Consider the following 18,110-nt stretch of genomic DNA (forward strand, 5'->3'; position numbering starts at 1 on the left):
CCAGAGCCAGACCCTGAAGCCCTGTGGGCACCAGTGCTGCTGCTCTGTGGCTCATCCAGCTGTCTGCTTTCACTTATTATCTGCAAGCACAGAGGATTTTACTGTGAGGATCAACAATGCTTTTGTGTTTTCTTTTTTGTGTCTTTGTCACTATATTGTTTTTAGAAAATGTATTAGTCTTAAACCAAACTGCCTAAGTGAAAAATAGAACTACAAGAGATTATGTTATCCACATATTTTCCACAGTGAGAAATTCAATTTTTAAATCTCTACAACGTTTAAAGGTTTAATTTGCTTTTGTAAGGATTAGGGTGAAGGAGAGGGTCACATGTAGTAGTTTGTCTTAACCCTCCTCTCTGTGGACACTTGTCAAATCAATATGACGTAGGCCACACGGCCGTGCACACGCACATGACGTTTGTGTTTTACGTGATGACGTCGTGTTGTAGAATCAGCTATGATGGCAGCTGTAGGTTGACATCGATACATTACTGAATATAAACTATTTAAAAGTTAGCGGAAAACCCCCGACACAATAACGTAGAACAAATATACAGTTTCTAGATAGCACACACTTAAAACACACACCGCCCGGTTTGGGGAACGGTAAGTTCACGAGGCTGCAGTGAGCTTTGCAGTATCAAAGTGGCGCCGAGTGTGTGTGTGTATATGCGTGTGTGTGAGCGCGCCCTGCTAGTTACTCACCTCTTTCATGTCCTGCACACACTCTTCGTCATCTGTGGAGCGAGCCGTCTGCCTGAGAGGTGTGTTTAATGTGTACACAGCCTCCCACCTGAGAGCCTCCACTGTCCTGCTACTGTTCGCTAACTCTGTAGCCGGCTAGCTGCTACAGGTAACCTAGCTAAAGTGCAGCCTGCGACGAGCTAATGTTCACAGGGCCAAGCACACACGTCCTGCATATGTTAAACAGGCTGCTGCTGTTTGCATGTCTGATGCTTTTACGTGACTTTAGCAGTTAACGTGAAGTATTGCAGTGGAGAGGACGTACAAACCTCTCCGAGACTGAACTAGCTTCCCCAATGTTGACACTGACATTGACATATCAGTGATTTGATACCCTGAGCAGGTTGCATTTCCTGCAGTTACTATTATAACGTTATATATTGTCAGCCAAATGGGTTGTCAGCATTTCTTGGGTATCTGGGGATCATGTGTTCTGTGCCTTTCTCCTCCCATCTCTCATTATTTGGTCTGTCACAGGTCAGCAGATTGGAGGTCTGTGAATCAATTGTCTTCTTGAAGTCCTTTTTTGTTGTGCTGTCTCTCTCTTTGCATGGTGAAGTGGCACTATGCCCGCAGCTACTGTGGATCACAGCCAAAGAATATGTGAGGTTTGGGCCAATAACCTGGAGGAGGAGCTGAAGAGGATCCGACATGTCATTCGAAAATACAATTACATTGCTATGGTGAGTGGTGCTCGCTGAGAACAAGAACGTGTCCGACACAACCAGATTTCCGTTGTGCATAATGAGTTATCTGTCTTCATACAGGACACGGAGTTTCCAGGTGTAGTAGCCAGACCAATCGGAGAGTTCAGAAGCAACGCTGACTATCAGTACCAGTTACTGCGCTGCAATGTGGATTTGCTCAAGATAATCCAGCTTGGCCTCACGTTTATGAACGAACAAGGGGAATATCCTCCGGGAACATCAACATGGCAGTTCAATTTTAAGTTTAACCTCACGTAAGATGACTTTTGTGCTTGAGTCGTTCTTATGTGGCGTTCGAATTGGAGTGCTCGGTGCCGTGTATTCTGAGATAACTAGAGTTTGCACGATGGTTTTAGCCATCATTTGAATGTACTCACTAATTAGAACTGGCAGGTTTTGTTCATGTATTTTCATCGAAGGTAAGAGAGTCTCAGCTTGCTAACAGCACATAGAGATGAGACGTTAGGGAAGGTTACACATTTAACTACAGAAAACAAAGACTAGATGTACAGTTGGTCATTACTCACACAGCCCTGTCAAAATACATCTTGTCGGTTTGTTGATGTTTGAGGATAAATTCTTTCAACTGCGTGCACTTGCTTGATTGTCTTTTGTGGTTAAAATAATAACAGTGTGACGTGTGTCTGTTACCAGAGAAGATATGTATGCACAGGACTCCATCGAGCTCCTGACCACTTCAGGGATTCAGTTCAAGAAGCACGAGGACGAAGGCATCGAGACGCTGTACTTTGCCGAGCTGCTGATGACGTCAGGAGTGGTGCTCTGCGACGGGGTCAAGTGGCTGTCTTTTCACAGGTAATCTGCCTATGTAGCTAGTGTTTAATGCAGTCAGTTACGTTTTTCATCGTGGCAGCTTTGCCGTAGACGGCCCTACTGCTGCCTGGCAACAAGGCTCAAATACATTGTGCTCTGAGCGTTCAGAAAAATTGATATTTTGTGTTTTGTTTGTTTGTTATTCATTTGATTGTTTTCTTTCTTTATTTTGTCTTTAGTGAGAGGTAAGGTGATCTGTGATCACCTCTCTTTCAAACATGTTAAAACAAGAAAGTGTCCTATGATGCAATGAACACTTGTGTTGTGGTATTGTGGTCTGTAATGACGAAGCAAGCCTTTGTTCCACTGGTATTTTCTGCACTCTGCTTCTTAACATCTTCATTTCATACTCAGTTTCCCACTGTGTCTCCATGGCAAACTGAGGCTAAAGATAACCCGGCTTTGGAAAAAAAAAAACAAAGCTTAGGTTTGAAACATCACTGTCATCTGTTTCAGGTATTTAGAACACACCTTTACCAACAGGCTTTAATGTCATGTTGATTTTCTGTAGAGTCTTTGTTGTATGTATGTTTTTATCACGTGCTCCTTTTAATTCACCCTCTTTTCCAATCCAGTCTTAACTTTGATAGATAATTGGTCTGTTGTGATCAAACCAAGCGTCTTATTCATCTTTTTTCAGTTCCTATTAGCTATTGATTAGTAGGGTACTCATCCAAATCACAGGCTCCTTTCTGGGACTTTGGGAGTAGTTTCTTGTCATTACATGTGCAGTAGTCTTGTGTACTTAACATAAGGTGAAGCAGGTACAGGTGAAAGCCTGTCGTCCTTTCTTTAATTACCTCTGTGTCATGGCAGATTGGAAGTGACAGAGTCTCTTGATCCTGCTCCTGTGTGTGCTTTAAAATCAATGTTAAAAGGTGTGCATGTGTGTTTGTGTGTGCGTGTTTTGCAGTGGTTACGACTTTGGATACCTGATCAAGATTCTGTCCAACGCAAACCTGCCTGAGGAGGAGGTGGACTTCTTTGAGATTCTCCGCTTGTACTTTCCAGTCATTTATGATGTCAAGTACCTCATGAAGAGCTGTAAAAACCTGAAGGTACATCAATAAATATTTAAGCAGGTAGCACAGGGTATCTCTTGTTTTATTCATTTATAGCTTCACACCTTGTTGTGATCGCTCGTTAGTGTGGCCTTCAGGTTTTACTTTGACCAGAAGCGTGCAAATGGAGTGACCGACGGCGTTTTGTTCTCAGGGCGGACTGCAGGAGGTAGCTGAGCAGCTGGAGCTGGAGAGGATCGGACCGCAGCATCAGGCTGGCTCGGACTCTTTACTCACAGGCATGGCTTTCTTCAAGATGAGAGAGGTACGCTTCTCAAGTGAGAGGGGCCCCTCAGGGGGCACAGACCAATGTTTGCAGAGGATGTGATCAGCTTTTAACCAGTTAACTGATGAATTGAAGAACTCCGCTTCACAATTGATTTTCAAAATTGTTGATTACGAACAATCAATCACTTAATTGAAAATCATATTTGCCCCAAAATCCTTCCTAATGAATGAAAGTGGACTAATGCACTCGTCAGCATCCTCTCATTGGTTCTGGCTTCAGATTTACTGTTTAGTACAAATATTGTGGCTCTCTGGAGACTTTCCACTGAAACTTGTTCTCAGTATCGGGTGTTTTTATTTTCCCCCACAGATGTTCTTTGAGGATCATATCGACGATGCAAAGTACTGTGGTCACTTGTACGGGCTCGGCTCCGGCTCGGCCTACGTCCAGAACGGAACAGGGAACGCTTACGAAGAGGAGGCGAACAAGCAGCAGTCGTGACATCACTCTGAAACTCTCCCATCCTGTGGTTCACGTGCACAATGAGTGCGGCGCCGAAGCCAAGCTTCGCTTACCGGATGATAATAACGGAAGAAACAAAACAAAAACATACACACATCATTTAGCAAGCTGCTTCTCATAGGCTCTGCTCACCTTAGACGACTGAATACGATGGTCAAAATAGGAAAAAAAAGAATCCCAGATGTCTTCACACAAGCCCCTGCTGGCTGTGTGCGTATGTGTGTGTGTGTGTGTGTGTGAGTGAGTGCGTGCGTGTGAGTTTAGTCTTTTATTCCTACGACGCTTTGCAGGCGGCCCTGGTTGGATCAGTTCAATTTAACATGCTTGAAAAGACGGGATTTTAGTTTTCCTAAAACGTTCTGTAGAAATGTTTTGCACTTTAAAGCTCTAACCTGATTTTATATGGAAAGCTGAAAATGTTTCTGGTGTCTTTCTCCTCTTTGTTGCCTTCTCTTCGTTCCCATTGTCACATTGTGAACATGTAAATGTTTTCGATCACACTCAGCCTTAACATTAGCTGCATTCTTTATATTTTAAACTTTAATTTATTGAGCCGCCAGTCTGACATTGACCAGACGGCGCGGTCAACACTAAAACGCTGCATGTCAGTGCGCTTGCCCCTCAGGCGTTGGATTCTTTGTATGATTATGAGAAAGGGAGCTCTCAGTGAGTGTGTGCACATGAATATCTCATTGAAGTGTTTTTTTTTTTCTGTTCATTTAGAGAGAATATTTCTAATGACCTGAACAGGCTCTAACCCCACTGTGAAAAGCCTTTAACTAACGAGCCGGAGTGTTCCGCTCACACAGGGATGGGATACTAGTTTCGTCCTCATTATTTATTAGTTGCTGTTTGCTGTTTTCCTGTCGGTCGCATACGAGGATATATACAGTATGTACCAGATGCATACTTTTCATAGGAGGAATGCGTATTATTTGTGCATGTAAACACCCTCGCTGACACCGAGCACACATGAACACAGACACATCACCGCTCTACTTGGTCCTGCGCCAATTTCAAATTCATCAGACCTCAAAATAAAATGAAAAACAATTCAAAAGTATTAAAAAAAAAAACGCTCACCTGCTGTAGGACACCCTGAACTACTCTGTTGGGAGTAAATTTTCATTTTTAAGTAAAATGGAGGTTTTGTAGAGTTTTAGTGTTGTAATAAAAGAAGAAAAACACTTTTACGCATTGGGAAAAAGAACAATAACGTTGCTTTTTAACACATCTTTTTGTTCCAGTGAAGTTAATTTCACTTGTAGTTCTGGCCTTTTGAATGACTTTTTTTTTTTTTTTGTATTGCTTTCCAGTTCATTCATGCTGCGTAGAACAGCCGCATGTACTAAAACGTTTGAATAAATGCTGTGTTGTTGAATAGTATCCTGAACTATCATAGGTGTGTGTTGAAGTGTAGGTTTACGACTTATTAACCTCCGTCAGTGTCAGAAACTGACAACTGAAACTCTTCTTTCGTTTCTTTCTGCAGCACATATTTCACACTGTAAAGGGGTAAAAGAGGAATATGCAATATACAAGAGGATTGTTTTTAGATTATTTTGTAAATAAAGGCTTGAAACTTTTCTACCATGAAGTGCTTTTGGCCGTGAATGAGTCCAGCTTCCTCTCAGCACGTAACAAAGAGACGAGTGAAGAGGCTGAAGATGAGTCCGTTTTATTCGTATAAGGCATCACAACTGTACAGTACGTTACCTCACACATCCATATTGTCTCTTGAGTCACACAGACAGAAGAATAGAAAAATATAGATTGACACTGTCACCATGGAGCTTTTTTGAAACAAGCATACATTCTTCCAACTAATTTTCAGTGATGGTTTATTAGTTTCCAGCCAGAGACGAGAAGAGACAGAATCCTCAGAAGGTGAAAATATTCTGTACAAAGCGGCTGGAGCTGCTGTCTGCCTTTTTTTATTTATTTATTTTTTTCTGTTGTTTTTTGCTCTGCAGTACATCCACAACATCGTGTTGCGAGTTAGAAAAACACCCAGCGGTATCTGCTTTTTGGTGGTGAACACATCTGCAGCATTCCACAGGGGCTTTGCTGTGCACGGTGCAGTTTGATGTGGACCGCAGGCTACAAGACAGCACTTCACATATTTGGCAGGGACAGGCGCTGTCGCAGCTCTCAGGTGTTCCAGTGTGGCAGCAGCGTCCTCACTCATGCCATAATGAGTCAGAAGAGCCCTTATTCAAATTACTAATTAATACACTTCTTTTGTTGCTGTTGCTTCCGAGCAAAGGGGAGAACATGTTGTGGTTCAGTCCATTACAACAAGGTGTGTTTGTGTTGACATCCTGAGATGAGAGCATGCATCAGTTCAACGTCCACGACACTCAACATGGTGGGTGGAAAACCTGCCCCTCCCCCAACTTAAAAAAAAAGAATAATTAACAAAAGAAAAAAAAAACTTGGCTAAAGGAGCATCAGTTACACCACATTAACACCACTACTAATCTATACTCAATGTGCAAACATTTGGCAAACTTACGACAGCATTTCTTTATGTGCTAAGCTAATATAATAACACAAAACAACTGAACTTGGAGATAATCCTACTGGAACATACAAAAGCAGCTCACACTGATCCCCTCGTATACAAAGTGCAAAAACATCTCTTCCATTGCTGCTCTGTGCTTATTCATGTACAAACAAAAGAAAATGCTATTGTTGGAATGCAGTTTTCATTTCCACCTGCTCTGAAGCCCCAAACGCTCTCAGACAGCAGCAGGTACAACAGTAATACTGAGGATGATAATCATTCATTTTTCTCTGGTTTGCATGGGATAATCAGTCATTTAATCCTCTCAGAAGCAGTGAGGAGAACAACAGATATTGATGATGTCACCACCACGTCGCGTTCTGATAGGCACAGACACCGAGGAGGGGGCAGCATAGACCTGTCGGGTAAATCACACACAGAGATATCGATTTAGCGTGTTTAAATGTGGAGATGTGTTTATATATGTGAGTGTCAACGTACTTTTCTGGGTTAAAGGTGTCACCTCTGACTGTGACTCTGTTTACGCCTCATTTTCTATGGTCATGCCGGGGTTGCTGGCACCTGAACAAAGAAGAAGAAGAAGAAGAAGAAAAAAACTCCATCATCTTTAAAAGTGTATTTCAACAATGTGTTTTGTGTTGCGTGAACTGAATGATGAGGAGGAAACATGATCTCACCCTTCTTGTCTTTGTCTGTTGCACTGTCACTCTCTGTCCAGGAGGGGGTGCTGGTGAGCAGGCGACTCTGAGACTCCCTCAGCGGCTTGGAGGGGAACTGGCGGCCCTCTGCTGCACTGGACACACACACACACACACACACACACACACATGAGCGGGGTCCAGACCAGGGACCATGGTCCCCACTGAGGACTGTTTCTGGGCTTTAAAGAAAATAGTCCTAAATCCTGTAATCCTGTGATCTGAATTATTCATTTAAAACCGTGAGGTGGTTTTTCCTGCATCATTAAACCTACAGGGCTAATAAACCACTAGGGGCTGACTGCAGTTGTACAGACTCTTTTGTTTCCACCTGGCTCTACTATCTTAACGTGCTCTTCATGTTTCTTTACTCACCTCTTGTTGGCGGGGTTGGAGCCCGTGGGCGACGAGGGCTGCTCGGGGTCCAGATTCACCAGACAGGTTGGGAACGAGCAACCGTCCCCTGAACTGGAAAACCAGCAGAAAACGCAGTAAAATGAACAGCTTGATGTTTAAATAACTAGCTGTTATAAATCAGGTCAATGCAGCTGGTATTATGAACATCAGTATATTTAATTGTTATGTATTCTCTTTCATGTGCGTGGACATGATGGCTATCAGAGTTATAAATGCTAAAGCACAGTGTAAATACGCTGTACAGTAACCAGCTGTTCAAAGTGATTGAACAAAATGAGCTTCTGTGTATAATTACAGCTGAATTTGTTGTTCACAGCAGCAACTTTTGTTCACACGTTCAAAAATGTAAAGTTTGGGAAGTTAATGTTTGAATAATGAACCCAGAGTTATATATTTATGATATTTTCCAGTATGAATGACTAATGCTGCAAAGCTGGAGCTTCTGCATTAATTCACAGTGTTGATGTTGTTTACTGAATCTAATTCTTCCTCGTCTCCGCTGGGTGTTTTTCCTCTTTTGAAACGTTTAGTTTCAAACTAAGTGACAGAGGGCTCTAATCCCTGAGTTTAGCACTGACTGACTTCTTTCAGCACTTCTCTGAGATCCTGAGTGAGATTATCTGAACCACAGAAGTATTCTCTGAGGGGAATGTGTGCCATTGCTGTGCACATTGACGCAGATTTTCTAATTAATATGAACACTCATTGCCTCACATAATTATAGATGCAGTGGGAGTAAATTGGGGCTTTAAATCACTTAATATTAGGTTTTAATACTATAGGATATGTATCCTAAAAACTGTACTTGTCCAGTTGATCAGTGTGCGATAATAACCAAACAATTCACACATTCTCTCCCTCAGATTTCTTCAGCATAACTTTTTATTCATATATTTTTTGACCATTTTATGCTTTTATTAGATAGAAGGGGGTGAAAGGATGCTGTTGTCATCATGCTTAGACACATTATAACCAGGTTTCAGCCAACAACACCAATCTAAGACACTAGAAAACCCAAATCTCTTCTTATTAGTTGGACTTGATGCTGCAGAGTCGTGGTTGTAAAAGCAGAGCCTGAAGTTTTTGACCTGATTGTCCTTCAGTCTAGACTCAAAGCTGCAGGCCATTGTGGCTCCTAAACTGTCAAACAACCTGCCAGGGGAAGTAATGAATCATTTCTAAACGCACAGACTTGCTTTATTGGATTTGTTTGTCTAGTTTGCCCTCCTTGAGTCCAATGTTTCATGTCATTTTATTTGATAGGTGATTTTCTTCTGATTTGCCTTCGGTTAAAGCCCATGGGACCTTACCTGGAGAAGATGGGAATGGGCCAGTATTTCACCTCATCACCAAAGACCTGGTGGAAGTTCTTACTGAAGCCCAGACTGAAGCCGTTCTTATCCGTGCCGTGGCGAAACACTGGAGCGCGCACAGCCTCTGAGAGGACACACACACGGGGGGGGGGGGTTAGTCTGACATGAGGATGAATAAATACAGCACTCCCTCTCAGCCTTTACACAAACCATCACTCAGACTATTAACAGGGGCTCATTCAGACAGCAGATCAACACGAACGGCTCCTGCTGAATGGAACGACTCTCAATGAAAGTGTCTTTGTCGTACAGGAAAAGCAGATCTTGGGCCACTCTGGCCATGTGTGACTTCTCTTCCTAGCAGTGTCTGTTACTAAGCTGCTTACTGCCCTGAGCCTTGTGTCTTTGCATTACACTGTAACATACTCCTCTGGATAATCCACTCTCCTCGACACACAGACAAAGTGTGCCACTGTGCACGCATAATGAGAAAGAGCTCCGTCTGATAACAGCCAAGAGAGGCTCACCAAATCACCGCACTGATGAGGATGCTGACTGACGATGGGAAAAATGCAATGAAACATCCTTCATCATTAGCGCAGAGACGACGCTGTGCAAACTGTGGGCACACTGAGAGCTGATACTGTGTAACTACTGCATCCGCAAACAGAACAAACACACACATAGGTGCCGCTTACCCAGTGTGGACCTGTTCTTGCAGACCAGCCAGCAGTGGTAGATGAAGAGCGAAGCCAGGCTGACTGAAAACATGGAGGCCGAGAAGAAGAGGAACAGGATGTGGAACTTGGCCTGAGTGTCCGGGAGGCCGTTCTGAGGGGGAAACAACGACCAAGCAATCAAATAAATGCACAGAAACACTACGAGAAGACGCTACGACTCTCTGAGACTGAGTGGGATCTGAGAGATTTCTACTCAGGTCTTGTAGGGGAGCTCATTAAACTGTCTCTATGTCAGTGCCACTAACTAGCTGGTTGGCTCATACCAGGTATTCTCTCAGGCGGAAATGTGCTCTACCTCCAGCCTTGTGAAAAAAAAACAAATCAAAACACCACATATTTAACTCAGACTTCAATGGAGATATTTTGTGCAACCCAACAGTTTTGAGGAGGAAAAAAATATGTTCATGTTGTGGTAAAAATACTTACCAACCAAAATTTAATGAAGTATTGAAGATCTGTAGCAGTTATAAAAAGGCAGTAGAGTAGCGAATATGCCAAGAACAGCATGAAGTACTTGTAGTTGGAGAATCCTACACAGTTGTTCACCCTGCAGCGACAGTGACAGGATGTTAGTGTGGGAAAATGTTGTCATTAGTGCATGTTAAGATCTTCTTTTTTTTTTTTTTTAAATGAACCAGGACTTGGGAAAATGATTTAAAGCAGCTGAGCAGGAGAAGAGTAAACAGTGGGAATGAGATGGCGGGCGAGTTGCTACAATAAAATGTGACTGCAGCAATATGTGGCAGTTCTTTTCCTTCGTGTAGATAGATAGAAAAACATATGCATGGAAATTTGACAAGAAAGCGTTCAACCAGCTGCTTTGTTTTGTGTGAATTAGAGGGACATGGCACAGTACGGCACAGCACAGTACAGTACAGCACAGCACAGCACAGTACAGCACAGCACAGTACAGTACAGTACAGTACAGTACAGTACAGTACAGTACAGCACAGTACAGTACAGTACAGCACAGTACAGTACAGTACAGTACAGCACAGTACAATATTGTATGTTAGTTTTTGGCTCAGGACACGTTCATGACAGGCATTTTTGGAGAGCATTACAGAAAACAACTCCTGGATCCTGTTGCTTTATACTCCAGTGGCAAATTACATTATGACTTAACCCTATATTCATATTTTCTTATATTTCTCCCTGGTCTGAACACCAGACGTGATGAGGTACATGATTGCAGAGAGAGCAGACAAACGGTCACGTTTAACAAGAAGATAATAATGTCAGTAAAAATGGAACCGACTGGAGTTAAATTAGATTTGTCTCCCTCTGCTGCCAAAATCAGCATCTGGCATGATGAGAGATCATAATGTCAAACAGTGTCCAGCAAACAAGCTCTTTGCTCTTCCGTGTGATGTGTGTTTACGAAGCCTGTTAGCTAAAGAGACAAGAAGCACCCTTTACCATGAAACCGTGAAAACATGGAAGGGACACGATACGATCACAAGGATGAAACACTTGTTGAAAATCCAGTTTAATGAAAGAGCGTCAGTACATACCAGGGGCAGTGGTGATCCATCTTCAGGATGCATCTGTAACACAGCAGGGTCACACATCAGTGTCATTGAATCTCAGCCACAAAGCAGTATGCAGTGGGGTCTTTTCTCTATAGGTGCATGAGCAAAGAGCCGTACTTATCACAGACTGAACAATGGTGACATCGATCAGGCTTCAGCAGCTGGCAGCGGTCACAGAAACGGATTGCTGAGGAGACACAGTCAATTCAATCACACAGCCGTCAGCAGCAGCAGCAGCAGCCTCTCCTAACACTTGACCACAGACTAACAGGGTGACGGGGGTGAAATGAGCTCTGAGAGCCGCATGTCAGTCGACACCGCTCCTGTTGCTCCGCATCAGCAGCCCTGTGTATTGCACTGTACCTCCAGAGTTGGTGCGGGTGTAGATGGGCAGATCCTTGGCTATCCTCCTCAGGATCTCCTGCTGAGACTCCCCCCGATCTTCACGCTCCAGCAGCTCTTTGTCAGAGTAGGACAGGTGAAACTATGTAGGGCAGAACGCAGAGGGAAAGACAAACAGCACCTGTGATTTATCAGAAGCTCTATCTGTGAGCAGTGCTCTTCATTTCTCATGAATCTCACCCTTACATTTGTCAAAAGAAATTCAAATGGTTTGTCAAATAAGCTGCAAGCTGTCAGTGATTCACGTCAGCGATGCAGTTATGTCTGTTACTGTGAAGCTGCAGCTCAGTCAGCAGTGATGGTATTTCTGTATTTTCCACTTGTTTTTCAGTCTTTCTGCCCCAACAGGCAAATGGGAGCAAAGCAGCACAGAGCTGACATATTATTTCCAGACACTCAGGCAATTCAAGATGAACACTGGAAACAAATAACTCTGATGATAACAAACAGCACACATGAAACTTGACTTTCTTTTTTTCATATAATCTCAAAACCGCAAGTGATCCAGTGATCGTATATCATAACAGGAAGCTTCCTCGTGAGGTGACTTTCGCCTGCATGAGTGCTTTGCCTCGGTTAAAATTGAAATGCAGTTCTTTGAGTGTCCTCTCTAAGATGTCTGTGTGTGTGTGTGTGTGTGTGTGTGTGTGTGTGTGTTTCACCCTGCAGGGCTGAAGTGCTGTGGTCAGGATCACAGCCATTACTGTGCAGCACCAGGCACTTCCACTGGAAAGTATTATTAGTCTAAATGCAGCGTTCAGTCACACAGGGAGGCTGTAACCTACATCTGCAGTCCCCACTCTGCCTCATCATCCCAGCCGGCAATAACGCTGCGTCGTAGTCACACACACTCACCTCCTTCAGGGGGTTCATGGGCTTGGTGAAGATGGTCTGCCAGTACGCCCACACAAACATGATGAAAACGACATGGTACACCAGCAAGTATACAACTGAAAGCAGAAAGATGGAAACAATGTGCATTTAACCAGTGACAGTTTGGAGCTTCACTGAATACTAATAATATTGGCCTGATTCAGAGTAATTACTTTTGTTTTCACCAGGAATAAAGAAATTATTCAAATTATTAAGTCAAAATCAGTATCACGTCATTATTATTCACTGTAGTTATGCACACTGGGTCGGTGTGAAATTACAAAAAAAAGGACCAAATGCACAAAGTCAGCTCTAATAACGCTGCACTGAGATGAACATGACTTTGATTCAGGATCCATTTTTCTTAAATCATGTAATCATACAAATGTTTATGTAGATACATTTAGAGAGGATCTCAGACTGTGAGCAGCAGCTCTGCTGTAATAGACAACGGATGGATGGAACTAAGAGTGTACAGTCATGCTAGCAGACTGCACTTAGACACAGTGGTGCTTTGAGCTAAATGTTAACATCAGATTAGATGGTAAGATGTTTCTCATGTTACCCACTTTAGCTCAGTGTGTTAGCATGCTAACCTTCGCTAACTAGAACTAAACACAGCTGAGGCTGATGGGAATGTCATTTGGTCATTGGACAAAATGAATCTAAATCTGATGACGGCCCTGGATGAAAATTCAGAGGATCACTACATTTATTACAATTTACCCTGAAGGGGGACATGAATCTCTCAACATGTTATGGCAGTCCATCCAATGGTGGCTGAGATATTTCAATAGAAACCACAGATGTGGTGTTCGCACTGTTGGCTCACATCATGAAGGTTCCAGGTGTGAACCTGCTTGCATGTTCTCCCCCTGTTTGCGTGGGTTTTCTCCAGGTACACTCACACAGTCCAAAAACATGCAGTTTAGGTTAATTAGTGACTCTAAATTGCCCATAGGTGTGAGTGTGAGTGTGAGTGTGAATGGTTGTCTGTTTCTATGTCTGCTCACTGTCTACCCCCCCATGACCCTTCAGGATAAACAGCATAGACACTGGATGGATGGATAAGCCACAGATGTAAACCTCACGGTGGAGCTTAAATAAAATCAGTGATCCTCTGAGGACCATGAATGTCTCCACATAATTTCATGGCATCCAGCCAGCAATTATGTTTCAGTCAGGACCGACAGACCCACTTTGCAATCCCTAGAACTGTACTGCCAGCAGGCGGCATGCACACATGCTGCTTGCATGTCTAAAAATGAAGCATAATTATGATTTCCTCCATTTCAGTTCCTCTCTGGACTCCATGGAAACAAAATGCACAGTGAGTAAAAGCCTGCGATTAAATATGTAACATGAGTGAGGTCATAAAAAAAAAAAAAAAAATCTTATGAAACACCTCCAGCTGATACAGGATGATTACAGTGTTTTGAAGTGGGCTGCCTCTGCACACTCTGAAGGCTGCTGAACTTCCCGTGGCCTGAACTCAACTCAACATCTAACAGATACAGAACAGCTGAAGACACTCAGGATTCCTCTTGATGTTAAACAGCATCATAAAACACTCACCCTTTTCTCCTGTGTCCTCGATGGACTCTGAAAAATAAAGAATGAAAAGAAAACACAGTCAGGTCTGAGATGATTGATGGTGGAACACGCTGTGGAGCGTTTTGGGATATTCCCAAATTTGCCGGACGACGTGGGGGAAGATTAAAGTTTGATTTTCTGTTCAAAGCCCTCATGTTGCATGATGCATGTTTGACTGACAGAATCCAAATGAGCAAATGTGGAAAATGCTGACTCTGTAAACCCTTAATCCCTGCGTACCAGTCACAAAATCAATATACAGCACGCTCCTAGTCAAATAGTTCGACTCATTGTTCCTCTCATATAGATGAGCATTGCTGTGCATTGACAAAAGCCATTTAAAACAATGGGAGGAACAACGTGTGTGCGTGTTTGTGTGTTTATGGGTGTGAATGCTGACAGCTGCAACAACTCCCACAGAGGGAAGCTGCTGAATGAAGGCCGACATCAGCACCCGCACACTTGATGGGCACCCCAGAACGTTTCAAAACACACACCTAAAGGTCCGGACTCAAACATAAAAAGAGACAAGAGGAGACCTGTTGGATGATTAGCTGACACTGTTTTATATTTGTCCCAATATCTAAGCAATGATTAGCTGAGCATACAGAATCATCCATCACACACACACACACACACACACACACACACACACACACACTCACACAGAGACACACACACATATGCACACAGCAAGAACTGAGGAAAGGTAAGCCAAGGAGCTGAATCAAGGCATGCAGCCAAAAATCGTGTGCATGCCGCCTTGCCAGCATAAAAGCCCCAGAGTCTGACAGTGAAGCATAAGTGTGTGTGTCTGTGTGTGTGTGTGTGTGTGTGTGATTAAGGGCATGTCCAGGCCTGTATATTAATGTGTCTATGAAAGCATTATGGTCACTCCATACTTTATTTCTCTTTTCCTCTGACCACCTGATTTGACATTTTAAACAACCTGGGAAAAAGGGCCCACTGTTCAAAGGCTGACATTCGCTTTAAAAGAAAGTGGGTCAGCTGCAGATTGCTCGGGGTGAATTATGTAAGGCAGACAATGGGATTAACTGAGCTGCAGAACGAGAGGTATCAGCTGACGATACTTTCACACAACTGTCTGTGTGTCTGTCTGCAGAGCACATGCTGGCCCCAGAGCGACCGCTGTCCTGCCCTGCTGCTGCTGCTGCTTTCATCTGCCCGCCTCATGTGACTCGAATGCATCACAAGTTGGCTCTTGCAAAACAAAGAAGGTTTAAAAAGGTCCGATCCAACAGTGATTGTGCTGTTCCGTCACCCTGCAGTAATGAAGGATGTCTCAATATCTCGTGGATGGCAGCAGAGACGTGGTGTTCTGTAACTCTAGAAGAGGGACAGACGCTGGCTGACCTCTCTGGTGGCCAGGGGCAGCTTTAGAAACTCCTGAATGCTGTGCAGACTGTTTGTTAAGACTCAAATCTAAAGCCCTGGTTACTGGCAATAATAACATTGTACATTATCAATGGTTTAATTGTTAATTCAATGTGAGAAAAGAATGACAAATAAACAACTTTAAATATTCTAACATGAACATCCATAACGTGCTGCTGTGTGTCATAGTTACTCCAAAGGGTCTACGTCCATGGTGAGAAAATGGCCCCCGGACACAGACATGTAAATAGGCCCCCCACCCCTCCCATAATGCAGCAAGACACCCTGATGTTTTGTGTCTCTGTGGCATTTTTTCATCTGTTTGTGGTTGTTTTTTTCATCTTTTTAAGGTCACTTGGTATCTTTTTGTGTGTCTTATTTGTCTGTTTGTGTTTTTTTTCATCTCCGTGATGTCGTTTTGCATCTCTTGGTGGTTGCTAATCATCTTGTAATCGTTTTCGGCCTCTTTGTTGTCGTTTGCAATGTCATTTCTTTGTGGTTGTTTTTTTTTAATCTCTTTGAGGTAGTTTTCGATATTTATGAGGTCATTTTGCATCTTTTCGTGAAACGTTTTTCACGTCATGGTTGTTTGTGTATCCTGGTGATCGTTTGGCATCTCTTTGTGGTAATTTTGCATCTTTTTGTGGTCATGTAGCATCACTTTGTAACTGTCTGACAGTAAGAAATGTTAACAGGCACTTCATACAGAGGTTCTCACCCACCTGTGCTGGTGAACCCAGTGACATCACTGATCAGACATAAAAGGCCAACATAAAAGTGCACTCGCTGAGTTAAAGCTGGATAGCATGTCAGGCTACATTTGGACAAGATCAGACTTACAAACAGCCAGAGCATCAAACCTGAGCTTTCCTCTGTTTGCTCTCATTAAAGCGTCTCCATTTCAACCTTCTTTTTGACAGAGAAGATCTGCTTTCCTAGTGGTCTGACAAGCTGCCAAATGGAGCACAGGAGTAGGCTGCTGAGACTCCTCTGAGACATCCTAGAAACCATTACTCACTATCCAGGTCAACTCTGTGTTCACCGTTCACTGAGGAGGCTCGCTGTCTGTAGCCGCACCATCCAACACTCAGCAGCCGGAGGGAGCGTGAGGGAAGGATGCAGGCCTGACTCAAAAGCCATTACACTCAGACTTCTTGCCAAAATACAATGCTGCTGGTGCTGTGGTGGAGGATGTCAATACAGATAATGAAGCTCGGCAACTACATGAGCCCAAAGGCATTACAGTAAGTCTTTAAGATAGTGCTGATAGAGTGGTAGTGGTGGAGTCAGATAATGAAACTCAAAGACGGGCCTAATCCTATTTTCTCCTCTCTATAATAATGCATGTCATAAAAGCCCCTTCACAATAAAAGCAGCTGGCCAAACACTTCTAATTCTGCCTGTGTTTACATTTACAAAATACTGAACTTGTGTGTGTTTTGATGCAGAAAGATATCACTGCCTTGTAATTATGTGCTGACAATTCCTGCATGAACTGTTGTTGTCATGTGACTGACACAGCGCACACACTGCATACACAACAAGCCAGGATTCTGCATCTGAAAAAAAAAAAAAAACAGCCTGGACCACAAAACTGCTGAAATAGAAATGTCTCCCCACCCCATCACCAAAAAAAAAAAAACACCACACACCACACCAGTCAGACGCATGTCCCTCACACACACACACACACACACACCTCCTACTACCCAGACAGCTGGTTTCTTACCTATGCAAAGCTGCAAAACATAGGCGTAGTATGACCATGCCACTATGAGGGCGATGAAGAGCACCGGGATCCAGTACAAAACTCTCTGACAGCCTCTCTTGATACTACGCGAGCCCGACGGTGCCATAGTCTACGAGCGGATCATTTCTCGTGCGCATCCGTGTGTGTTACTCTCCCTCCCTCTTCCTCTGTGTGTCTGTATGTGCGCGTGTGTCCGTGTCTTCCTGTGGTCTGTCACTGCATCGGTGCTCCGGCTCTGATCATTCTAATCGGCTGCACAGACGCAGCATCCCACCAGCCTCTGATGCCGCCGCCACCGCCGCCGCCGCCGCCGCTGCCGCTGCTGCTGCTGCACTGCTCCCCTCTGATCGTCCTGCTCAGCCACTAGCACAGACTACAACAAAATATCAGACGGCTCACACACACACACACTCACACACACACACACACGCGGAGTCGGGACCGCCCCTGCTGCCTCCCCACAGGTTGCCATGACGTCCGCGGGATGCTGCAAGCCTGGCACATTTTTTCACTGCGAGCAGATGGACCCAATAAGTTCAAACTCGCGAGTCTCTGCTCATACACACACACACACACACACACACACACACACACACACACACACACACACACACACACACACCACAGATCAGTTGTTTGAGTGATGTGTATCAACTCCCCCACCCATCTGCATAGTTGCATGTTTTCTTTGGACACAAGGGCAAGTGTGAGGTGCATCAGTATTTTTTTCAAGTTTCTCAGTATTTTATCACCTTATATCATTTTCTGAGCAG

The 18,110-nt window shown here is 43.7% G+C and overlaps 2 protein-coding genes across 2 annotated transcripts; one reads left to right on the forward strand and one right to left on the reverse strand.

Annotated features, from left to right (window-relative positions):
• The first annotated feature begins 467 nt into the window (after positions 1 to 467).
• On the forward strand, positions 468 to 5,665 carry cnot7 (CCR4-NOT transcription complex, subunit 7). The gene is made up of 7 exons (XM_070836615.1): positions 468 to 606; positions 1,304 to 1,427; positions 1,512 to 1,705; positions 2,106 to 2,267; positions 3,199 to 3,343; positions 3,501 to 3,611; positions 3,945 to 5,665. Exons 2-7 carry the CDS (start codon positions 1,311 to 1,313, stop codon positions 4,074 to 4,076), a joined length of 861 nt encoding a protein of 286 aa, XP_070692716.1. The 5' UTR covers positions 468 to 606; positions 1,304 to 1,310; the 3' UTR covers positions 4,077 to 5,665.
• A 901-nt stretch (positions 5,666 to 6,566) lies between these two features.
• On the reverse strand, positions 6,567 to 17,616 carry zdhhc2 (zinc finger DHHC-type palmitoyltransferase 2). The gene is made up of 13 exons (XM_070836704.1): positions 17,317 to 17,616; positions 14,175 to 14,201; positions 12,582 to 12,676; positions 11,688 to 11,808; positions 11,442 to 11,511; positions 11,307 to 11,339; positions 10,219 to 10,339; positions 9,751 to 9,883; positions 9,050 to 9,176; positions 7,698 to 7,790; positions 7,302 to 7,417; positions 7,105 to 7,185; positions 6,567 to 7,021 (listed from the first exon to the last, which is right to left on the reverse strand). The coding sequence occupies exons 1-12, from the start codon at positions 17,441 to 17,443 to the stop codon at positions 7,145 to 7,147; spliced, it is 1,104 nt and encodes a 367-aa protein (XP_070692805.1). The 5' UTR covers positions 17,444 to 17,616; the 3' UTR covers positions 6,567 to 7,021; positions 7,105 to 7,144.
• Between the last annotated feature and the right edge of the window lie 494 nt (positions 17,617 to 18,110).

Source organism: Pempheris klunzingeri, chromosome 9 (assembly GCF_042242105.1).
Source record: "Pempheris klunzingeri isolate RE-2024b chromosome 9, fPemKlu1.hap1, whole genome shotgun sequence".
NCBI lineage: Eukaryota > Metazoa > Chordata > Actinopteri > Acropomatiformes > Pempheridae > Pempheris > Pempheris klunzingeri.

Excerpts from the sequence above, each read along its gene's own strand:
- zdhhc2 (XM_070836704.1), bottom strand. The coding sequence starts at position 17,443 with ATGGCACCGTCGGGCTCGCGTAGTATCAAGAGAGGCTGTCAGAGAGTT. Across the intron at positions 9,884-10,218 it reads ACTTCATTAAATTTTGGTTG|AACGGCCTCCCGGACACTCA; the intron begins GTAAGTATTTTT and ends TTTCCCCCTCAG. Across the intron at positions 7,791-9,049 it reads CCCATTCCCATCTTCTCCAG|TTCAGGGGACGGTTGCTCGT; the intron begins GTAAGGTCCCAT and ends CTGGTTTTCCAG.
- cnot7 (XM_070836615.1), top strand. The coding sequence starts at position 1,311 with ATGCCCGCAGCTACTGTGGATCACAGCCAAAGAATATGTGAGGTTTGG. Across the intron at positions 1,706-2,105 it reads AATTTTAAGTTTAACCTCAC|AGAAGATATGTATGCACAGG; the intron begins GTAAGATGACTT and ends GTCTGTTACCAG. Across the intron at positions 2,268-3,198 it reads AAGTGGCTGTCTTTTCACAG|TGGTTACGACTTTGGATACC; the intron begins GTAATCTGCCTA and ends CGTGTTTTGCAG.